This window comes from Hordeum vulgare, chromosome 4H (assembly GCF_904849725.1).
Source record: "Hordeum vulgare subsp. vulgare chromosome 4H, MorexV3_pseudomolecules_assembly, whole genome shotgun sequence".
Taxonomy (NCBI): domain Eukaryota; kingdom Viridiplantae; phylum Streptophyta; class Magnoliopsida; order Poales; family Poaceae; genus Hordeum; species Hordeum vulgare.
The window spans coordinates 5305799-5315774 of record NC_058521.1 but is presented as its reverse complement, the minus strand read 5'-3'; the positions used below and the strand labels follow the sequence as shown (position 1 = coordinate 5315774).

The following is a 9976-nucleotide window of genomic DNA, read 5'->3' as shown; positions in this document are numbered from 1 at the left end:
GGAAATGGATCAAGCTCAAACTCTGACCGATGACTTTCAAAGTCTTCAGTCCAAGTATGATAACCTTTAACGTCGTCATGAAACTCCCTTAAATGACCATGAGAAGGTTTCCTATTAATTTCTTCAAAGAAAGCAAGATCTTAAGAAACTAAGGGTATCTCATGATGATGTTCGAAGGGAAAATGATTCTTTGCTTGCTCAATAGATCAGTTCTGGTTAGGAAGAATTCATTCCACCTTGTTTGAAATGCATCGAACGTGAAACTGCTAATTCTTCACCTAAAAGTTCAAATGATTCTATTGCTGTAAATTCTTCAACTATCTCTGTGGTTACAAATTCCTCGTTCGAGGATACCACTAGTGTTACTCACGAAAATGTAGGGTTGAAGGAATTGTATGTGACAGGCATGTACAAAAGTTTCAAAGGCCATGAAACCCTTTGCGATGTGTTCAAAAAGCAGATTCTGAACATAACCCCATGAAAGAGGGTATTGCATTTGAAAGGAAACTAAATGTCGATGGATCCTACTCGAAACCTGAGAAGTACCCCAAAATCTCATGGGTTGTTGCAAAATGGCCTCGTGTAGATCCATCCACTTTATCTAGCTTTAACTGTGAAACTTCAGATACCTTTGACGAGTCAATTAACTCCAACTATAAACTGTTAAAAATCATAATGGTGAAGTATTTGCTAGATGTGTTGAAACTAACTACAGGAATGGTCCCCTTATGAGTAAAATCTGGGTTTCCAAGAGCTACCTCGAAAGTCATCAAGTGAATGCCCTCATGACACCACCCATGAAGAAAATGAAGCGAGATCAAATTCCTTATATGGTCAAAAGCCTACTCATTCTCGTGCTAATGCTTCTGTTTTGCAGGGGAAATCTAAGTGTCATGAATATGTGCATTATTCTTCAAACCATTATGTTCAGAAGTCCTCGAAGAATTTCTATGCTTATTCGTATGAGTACTCTAATCCCCTCGTGTGAAACGAAGTGCACTAGCTTTAATGCAACCTTTTTCGTATGGAGCCCGCAGAATGATGAACTCTTTGCCACCCCTCTAGATGTGGGTGGTGAAGAAAATGAACTAATATTTTTTGCAAGGTCAGGTCTCCACATGAACTCGAACATCTGATGAATTTACTGGAGATATGCAAAATTTCTTGAAAGGACGCAAGCTAATAATGACGAAATGAATCACTGATGTCTACTACACAATTTGTTCTTGTAGACTCGTGTTGGGCCTCCAAGCGCAGAGTTTTCTAGGACAGTAGCAAATTTCCTTTAAATAGATGACCTAAGGTTTATCAGTCCGTAGGAGGCGTATGATGAAGATGGTCTCTATCAGACAACCCTGCAACCAAATAACAAAGAGTCTCTTGTGTCCCCAACACACCCAATATGATGGTAAATTGTATAGACGCACTAGTTCAACGAAGAGATGTTGATACAAGTGTATTAATGATAGTAGATATTGATTTTTGTAATATGAACAATAAAAAACAGCAAGGTAGCAAACAACAAAAGTGAGCACAAACCGTATTGCAATGCTTGAAAATGAGGCCTAGGGTTCATACTTTCGCTAGTGTAATCTCTCAACAATGCTAATATAATTGGATCACATAGCAATTCCTCAACGTGTGATAAAGAATCACTTCAAAGTTCCTATCTAGTGAAAAACATAAGAAGAAAATTTTTGTAGGATACGAAACCACCTTAAAGTTATTCTTTTCGATCAATCTTTCCAAGAGTTCGTACTAAAATAATAGTTATTCTTTCTGACCGATCTATCCAAGATTTCATACTAAAATAACACCGTAACAAATTCAGATTCATAATACTCAACCCAACACAAATAACCTCAAAGAGTGTCCCAAGATTTCTACCGAAGAAATAAAGACGAGAACGTGCATCAACCCCTATGCATAGATTACCCCAATGCCACGTCGAGAGTCCACGAGTTGAGTGACAAAACATATATCAAATGAATCAATATGATACCCCATTATCATTACGGGTATTCATAGCAAGACATAAATCAAGTGCTCTCAAATCCATAAAAATATTCAATTCAATAAAATGAAATCTTAAATGGAAAACTCAATTCATCGAATTTGCCGTCCTTGTTCCGTGACAGAAATTGCTATCGAAAAACGTACCTGCCGTAGCACACATTTGGGACGGAAAATTCCCCTCCTCGTGTGCGGGTCACACGTGTGCGGTGCGCTGGCCTCGGCGAGAAGCCGCCAAGCACACGCAGCCGGCCGCGCGGCACGGTTTTCTTCCCCCGTTCGCCGGCCGCCCCGCCCACCCCCTCGCTTGCCCACTCCTTCCCCGACCGACGGAGCCGATGGCGACGCTGCAGCTGAACCACATCGCGCGGGAGACCGGCGACGTGCGCCGCCTCGCCGCCTTCTACGAGGAGGTGCTGGGCTTCGAGCGCGTCCCGTCCCACGCCTACTCCGGCTTCCAGGTTGCCTGGCTCCGCCTCCCGGCCTCCCCCGACGTCGCGCTCCACATCATCGAGCGCGACCCCGCCGTCGCCTCCCCGGGGGCCGAGGGCGTCCCGCCTTCGCAGCTGCCCCGGCGGCACCACCTGGCCTTCTCCGTGGCCGACTTCGACGGGTTCCTCACCGGGCTCAGGACCCGCGGCACCGAGCTGTTCGAGAAGACCCAGCCCGACGGCCTCACGCGCCAGGTCTTCTTCTTCGACCCCGACGGTCAGTGAGTCAGGGACCCCTTCCTTTCCTTCTCGGATCCTACGTATTTTCTCAGCATTCTTTTAGATTTCTAGTGTCTCGGTAACGTCTCTGTTGCTTGTTCTATGCTTGCTCACTGTGGCATTCGAGTAATACTGCGTCGAATTGACGAAATTCTGAGAGAGATTCTGTAGTAGGAGAACTACTCCTACAAAACAGCGTGCAATTTATGAGTGGCTTGAAGTGGGACGGTTACTCTGGTCGACCGATGGAGGAAAATAATGCCAGCCTGACCCGTTGTTTGCTTCACAATCCATCACATGTGTTACTTTTTTTTTAGAAAACGAGGATCAACCCCGGCCTCTGCACTTGTGTTATTTGTGAGCTTGTCGTGTCCTTGTGGGCTGTGGCGATCTTCTTCTTCTTCAGGCAAAGATCAGAGTTGTTGGGTCTATGCATGTTTTATGTCCTCTCTAGGATAAATTTTGACAGGTAGTAGGAGTGCTGATGTTAGCTTACCATGTCAAATTTTTGGAACGGGGTTAGTTCAGCTAAGCATTTTATTTCTGCAGCATATATGTAGTACGATTTTTCTTATAGACTACCATTCAATATGTGTGTTGCAATATGCTTGATTATGACCAGATTGGTCAGTTTGTTGTACGATACTTGTTTGGTAAATGCTTTTGTTTCTCTTTTTAGTTGGGTTATTATGCTAAGCCGTCGTATTTAGGCGTATAGGTATTTCATTAGTCTTATAAGCAGGGCTCTGAAAGCGAGTTCTAAGCTTTCAGTTCCAACAAATTGATAGAAACTAAATTTCGTTAACATCAATAGATAGCAAGCCGTCCTTAGGTTGATGATAAATCTTAGCCAGAGGTAGACTGGATTTGCTTTCCCGTAAGTAAATCGCAGACTAAATCTTAGCCGTTCTAGGGCTTACTTCATCACGTGTTTAGGCTCCAAAGATAAAGCTGTGTGTTCTGGTTAGCGATGCTGATTATGAGCCAACTGTCTGGTGACTATAAACTTCCCAAATCTATGGGCTATATATAGTTGATTCTATCGATTGCTTTGCACATCGGACCATTCTTGACAGCATGCCAGATTTCCTTTTCTTTTTAACTTGTGACTGGTCTGTGAATCTTGTCGTACCCACTTCCAAGTGTAACTGTAATACAAACCCAAAGATGGCATCTGTCATGCCTAATATCAGGCTTTTAGGTTTCAAAATATCCAGAAGTTTACGCATTGTTACTCTGTCAGCAGTGAATTTCCTGTGTATGAGTAAAACACTTCCGAATTCTGGTGTCTGAAACTAAAATTGTGAACGACAAATGGACTGCATTTTTAGCTGTCTTTTCATGCTCGTTGCACATAATCTGTGTACTGTATTCCATTCGAAGAACATCCACACCTCAACCATCATTGACAGTTTGGTTCTTCTTCCGCCGCAGGCAATGGCCTAGAAGTTACAAGCTCGAGCCCTGGCGATAAGTAACCTGGGACAGGGAGCACGAAACAGTTTCTACTTCTGCGACATCCATGTAAGTAGTAACTGATGTTGCAGCTGAAAATACATTGCAAGCTGTGCCCGCGCCTACCGTTTCCGAAATCAATTTCCTGTGCTTAAATTGTACCGACGGTTTTTCGCTGCTGCTGCAAAGTGCAAACTAAGCAGGGAGCTGCTAGGCTGAAATGCTGTCAGGTTTTCTTTGTGCTCATATGAGTAATATATATATAGTTACACTGATCCAGCAAATTTTGCTTGTTTGGTTGCAGGTAGTGATGCCCACCTCGAGGCTGAGACGATGGAAGCTGCAGAATCTGAGAGTAAACATCCAGGATCATGCTTTAGTACCTTATAAATAATGGACTTATGCCTATCTCTGCTCCTCATGCTTGTAATATTGGATATGTATGTCTTGTGGCTGAAGTACTGAACTGTGCTGTGTGTTGGAACATCAAGTTATGTTACTACAAAATGATGTGTTCTTGCCCATGAAATCGTTTGATTCGCTAATGTTCCGATTATCGCCGGACCGATCAATTTCAATTTCAAGCATGACAAGCAAGAATGCAAAGATTGTTCAGGCAACAACTGAAGCAACTGATTAGTACGTAAAAAAAACATCTTATTGCAATCTCCAGTGAAATGCATTGTACAAAAGCCACGGAGCGCATGACTGCCGTCGCGGTGGCCGGCGGCCGGCGAGGGGGTGTGTCAGTCGTTGGCGGTGGCGAGCTGGACCTGGAGCAGCTCGTCCTCGGGGATGACGCGGATGGTGCAGTCGGAGCGCGGGTAGGCGGCGCAGAGCAGCGCGTAGCCCTGCGCCACCACGTCGTCGCTGAGCATGCCGTCGCTCTGGTCCACCTTGCCGGACACCAGCCGCGCCGGGCAGGTCATGCACACCCCGAGCTTGCAGTCGTGCGGCACGTCCAGACCTTCCTCCAGCGCGCGCTCCAGGATGTTCTCGTCCTCCTCCATCTCCACCACCCGCGACTCGCCGCCGTGCTCGATCGTCACCCTGTAGGCCCGCGGCCGCGCCGCCGCCCTCAGGCGGGCCTGCGGGTGATGCCGGCCGAGCGGGCTGGTGGCGGAGTTGCGGCCGAGGTGGAGGCGCGGGGAGGAGACGGAGGCGGCGAGGTGGAGCAGCGTAGCGGCGGCCATGGCGTGTTCCGGTTCAGCTTCAGCGTCTGTGTGCGCGCGCGGCGGGGCAGGTGGTGTGTGCTAGAGGATAAGGCGCTGTGCTGCTGTGCTGTGCTGTCTCGCTTTGCGTTGGTGTAATCACGGCCGCTCATTATCTTCGTGGATCCTTCTTACCCGCTAGATCCGACTCATGGGAAATGCATACATTTTTTTTTTGCGAGGAATACTCCTAATCAATTCATCAACTGTCTTTTTAGTAAAAAACATCAAAATAGAAACTACTACATCCAGGTCCGTAGACCGCCTAGCGACAATTATAAGCACTGAACGAGCCGAAGACACGCTGCCATCTTCATCCCTCCCTTATCGGAGCGGGGCAAACCTTGCTGGCGACCGAAAAATTATCATACTAAGGCTCGATAGGATCAAGGCACCAGAACAACAATTGTCGTCGATGAAGAGAAGCGTAGATCGAAAGTATCCAACCTGTAGGCACAAGCACGAATGAAACGAAGACCGCATCCATATGGATCCACCAAGACAAGCGCCGATCAAATCCCATGAAATTCGCCAGAGACAAACCTTCGTACGCCCTTCGACGATGCTAGAAGAGAGTCGTTCCTCACATATTTGAGTAGGACATAAACCCTAATAAAACTCTCTCACTCTCTCTCTCTCTCTCTCTCTCTCTCTCTCTCTCTCTATATATATATATATATATATATATATATATATATATATATATATATGCGCTATTCGTCACCCTGGGTGAGGAATAGTTATTCTTCATCCTCTTCATTTTAACATCAATGCATCGTAATTTTACGTTCCGTATTTTTTTCTTACTTCATACGTAAAAAGAGACTGTAAGAAAATATATAATCACCGTAAAAACGTAAAAACATAGTGTAAAAGATACATAAAATGCATATTTTCTTGTCTCACAGCCTATATTTTTTAAAAAAATATGCCAAATTTTACATAGTGGGTCAATATGAATGTAACTATTTGTATTTTAAATGTAATTTATTTATGAAAAGCTCGTAAGATTACCTCGGATGAAGAATAACCTATTATGCACCCTGGATGATGAATAGAGTTTCTCTCTCTCTCTCCCCCTCCCTCTCTCTCTCTCTCTCTCTATATATATATATATATATATATATATATATATATATATATATATATATATATATATATATATATATATATATATATATATATATATATATATATATATCACCTCCATGACCCTAAAACCATAGGGGATGAGGTAGACTAGCTGTAGTGCCAACACGAGGCACGAGAAAACCTAACAATGAGTGCAAGGTAGGAGCACGAATCTTTCACTGCCTCCTACCCCATTTAAGCCCAGGGTTCTCCATCACCCCTTCCCCACGGTCATCTCTTCATATCTACCTCGTCGCCGTCTCTGACATTTCTATTTTTTTTGCAAAAATAATTATATATATTATAAAACTTCACTAGAAGTACAAAGGTGTCTTAAACATAAATTACATCGAGATTCCGAGATCACCGAACAACCACTACTATCACCAGACTGAGCCATCAACGCACCGTTGTCACAAATTCCCTACCGAAGCCGACTTGACCTTGTCAATGACAAGAGGGAAGGCTTTATGCATGTGCCCTAATGACCAGCCGTAATCGTCGCCGTTGAACCCTTGCATAGATCTAAAGCACCTAACCTTTATAGTGAAAACCTACGATTTGAACTTCACTAGACTCGACGACATTGGCGCGAGTATGTACTCCTTTCTTGGAGGTGTTTTCTGCGAAAGATGGCAACTAACACATAGATGTTTTATTGTCGTCTTGTAATGCGTCGACCTACGTTGGTAATTTAATGCACTCTTACTCCCTCTGTCACAGTTTAGAAGGCACAGCTAAATTTACATGTATTTCTACAATAGACAAGGTTTAGGACGCATTGCATTTACTCATAGCAGCTAATTAGTACTCCATTGTGCCACTTTATATGCATATGTAGTGTGAATGCTGATTTTAGCCCATCTCACAGCCAATCAATAACCACCTAAGTTTCAGAGAATTTCCAAACACGCCTTCTAAACCGGGACAGAGGGAGTATTTATAAGGTGTTTTGGTCACGTTGGCTTGCCCTGATTTGATAATATGACAGATATGTGCAGCCTAAAATGCACAGTCCCAGTCCCACAACCGTAACAATTCTTTTCAACAAAAAATATATTCCAAAGTATCTTGACAAACAAAAAACAACAATATTTTGACTAATAATATTATGAAGTAGGCCCACCATGTCTAAATCGTACGGGAAACAAATCTTCTATCCATGCCCCCCTTCCTGCTACCACCTACCCGGGGAACTCCTACCTGCCGCGAATTGCGGCAAATGGCCGCCGCATCGCACATGCATGGGTGCTAACGAAGCGGGGTTGGCCTAGTTAACCAGTTTTTTTTTTCTTTTTCTGCACTTTTTTTATTTACTTCTTTTCCTTTTCCTTTTTTCTTTTTTATCTTATTTTTTATTTTGTTTTGTTTTCTCTTCCCTTTTTTCTAAAAGGTTACTGGTTTGATTTTTTTTAATTTCTGAAACTTAAACAGCTTTTGAATATGTGAACAATCCTGGTTTTGTGAAAAGGTACATTTTTTCAAATTCTGATAATTTTTTGAAACACAAACATGTTTTGGGAACAAAATTCTTTTAAAATTTATTATTAAAATTTGTAAATTGGGAACATTTGTTTAATTTCTGAATAATTTTTCAAATACACAAACATATTTGGAAACATAAACAATTTCTTAGTGAATGAATAAATTTGAAAAAAGGACCATTGAAAAACTTAGAACATTTTTTTAGAAGAACATTTGTCGAATATTTTGTACATTTTTGAAGAGGGAACATTTTTTCAACTAATATACACTTTTTAAAACAGAAACATTTTTTAAACTTACGTACATATTATGAAATGGCATAAATTTTCCGTAAATGAAGAACATTTTATTAAATTCCTGAATATTTTCAAATTGTGAACATTTTTAGAATTGGTGAACAAACAATGAACCAAGTTTTCAATCTATGATTTTTTTTTCTAAAAAAGAAACATTTTTCGTTCAAACAGGGCGTGTTTTGTAAAAATGTGAAAACAAGAACAATTTTTTAAAATTGCGACCAATTATGAAAAAGGAACATTTCTTGAAAAATCATGCAGTTTTTTGAATATGAGAATTGTTTTTTAAACACGAACATTTTTGAAAATATGAACACATTTTGAAAGCTAGATTTTTTTTGCAATTCCTTATTATTTTTTGAAGCACATACATTTTAAATACAAATTGTGAACAAAATTTTGAATGCGAGAATAGTTTATAAAATTCAAAACGAAAATTAGGAAATGTCAAACAAAAAAATGGAAAGGAAAAAAAGTGAAGGAGAAAAACGAAAACTAGAAAAATAAATTCTTTTGGAAATAATAATGTTTTTTAGAAGTCCTGAACATTTTTTGAAAATATCACATATTTTTCTAAAATTCCGATTTTTTTGAAGTTATGATTTGTTTTGAAAAAGGCAATTATTTGATTTTTTTTTTCATAAAATCAAGAACATCTTCCGAATTGCAAAATTAATTAAAAAATAACCTTAAAAAATAAGAAAACATAAAGAAAAATAAACTGAAGCAGAAAAACAAAGAAACCAAAAAACCCAGAAAAATAAATAAACAACCAGTTCAGGAAACCTCAAAATTTCTAAAAATCGGTGGCAACCGTACCTGGACTGGTCCAACTCTTCTTGGGAGTGAATAGGGTTTTCCACCTACATGCGCCGACTATTTCTCGCATTGAGCGAGAGAACCTAGAAACACTTTTTGAAAGGTACAGTTATTAGGCTTGCCATTCTTCTCCATTTTTTGTTTTAATTTTGTTTTTTGTTATTTTTTTTTCCTTTTTTACTCTATATTTTCGTATATGTCAAAAATTCATTTTTAATAAGTGATAAACTTTTTTGGTATACATGTTCAACATTTTCCAAATGATTATTCAACATTTTTAAAATAATCCTTCAATGTTTCAATACTTATTAAAATTGTCAAAAATACTTGTTCAACATTTTGAATACTGATTCAATATATTCAAATAATATTTATTTATTTTTAATACTCACTCGACATTTTGAAATACTTGTTAGACCTTTTTAATATGGAGATAAAGTCTATGTATGAGCTTGTGTACGAGTAAGAGCCCGCTCCCTACAATGGACTTCATGCAAAAAAACATAATCCTTGTTGACCATACCATGAGTCAGGAGACTAGAGTATCAAAGAAGAAGAAGCTACCGACAAGGCCAAGCTCGAAGGCGCTTTTGGTGAAGTTGAAGCAAAGCATGCTAAAAGTCAACGTAGATACAACTCGACGGTATCACGACTCATGGTTGCCTCAACACCCTAGAAGTCAGCCCATAAAATGGGTCCAAGACCTCTAGGCTACTCTACGGCCTGGGCTATGAGCTCAGCTTGGGGGTCCTCTAGAAGGAAGGAATCAACATCCTTGTCATGCAAGACAAGGAGGCCGAACCGCCAAAACATCTATCGACCACCTTAGAACCGACTAGGACTTTGTAACTCAAGG

General features: G+C 40.8%; 2 protein-coding genes across 2 annotated transcripts; one reads left to right on the top strand and one right to left on the bottom strand.

The window, feature by feature from the left end:
• The first annotated feature begins 2209 nt into the window (after window positions 1-2209).
• LOC123446940 lies at window positions 2210-4685 on the top strand. The gene is made up of 3 exons (XM_045123486.1): window positions 2210-2721; window positions 4158-4247; window positions 4483-4685. The coding sequence occupies exons 1-2, from the start codon at window positions 2352-2354 to the stop codon at window positions 4199-4201; spliced, it is 414 nt and encodes a 137-aa protein (XP_044979421.1). The 5' UTR covers window positions 2210-2351; the 3' UTR covers window positions 4202-4247; window positions 4483-4685.
• A 129-nt stretch (window positions 4686-4814) lies between these two features.
• LOC123446939 (ferredoxin C 1, chloroplastic) lies at window positions 4815-5465 on the bottom strand. The gene has a single exon (XM_045123485.1). The coding sequence runs from the start codon at window positions 5369-5371 to the stop codon at window positions 4925-4927; it is 447 nt and encodes a 148-aa protein (XP_044979420.1). The 5' UTR covers window positions 5372-5465; the 3' UTR covers window positions 4815-4924.
• Between the last annotated feature and the right edge of the window lie 4511 nt (window positions 5466-9976).

What these genes read in the sequence shown, in the direction of transcription:
- LOC123446939 (XM_045123485.1), bottom strand. Translation starts at nt 5,371, where the DNA reads ATGGCCGCCGCTACGCTGCTCCACCTCGCCGCCTCCGTCTCCTCCCCG.
- LOC123446940 (XM_045123486.1), top strand. Translation starts at nt 2,352, where the DNA reads ATGGCGACGCTGCAGCTGAACCACATCGCGCGGGAGACCGGCGACGTG. An exon ending in CTTCTTCTTCGACCCCGACG is followed by an intron (nt 2,722 to 4,157) that starts GTCAGTGAGTCA and finishes CTTCCGCCGCAG; the next exon opens with GCAATGGCCTAGAAGTTACA.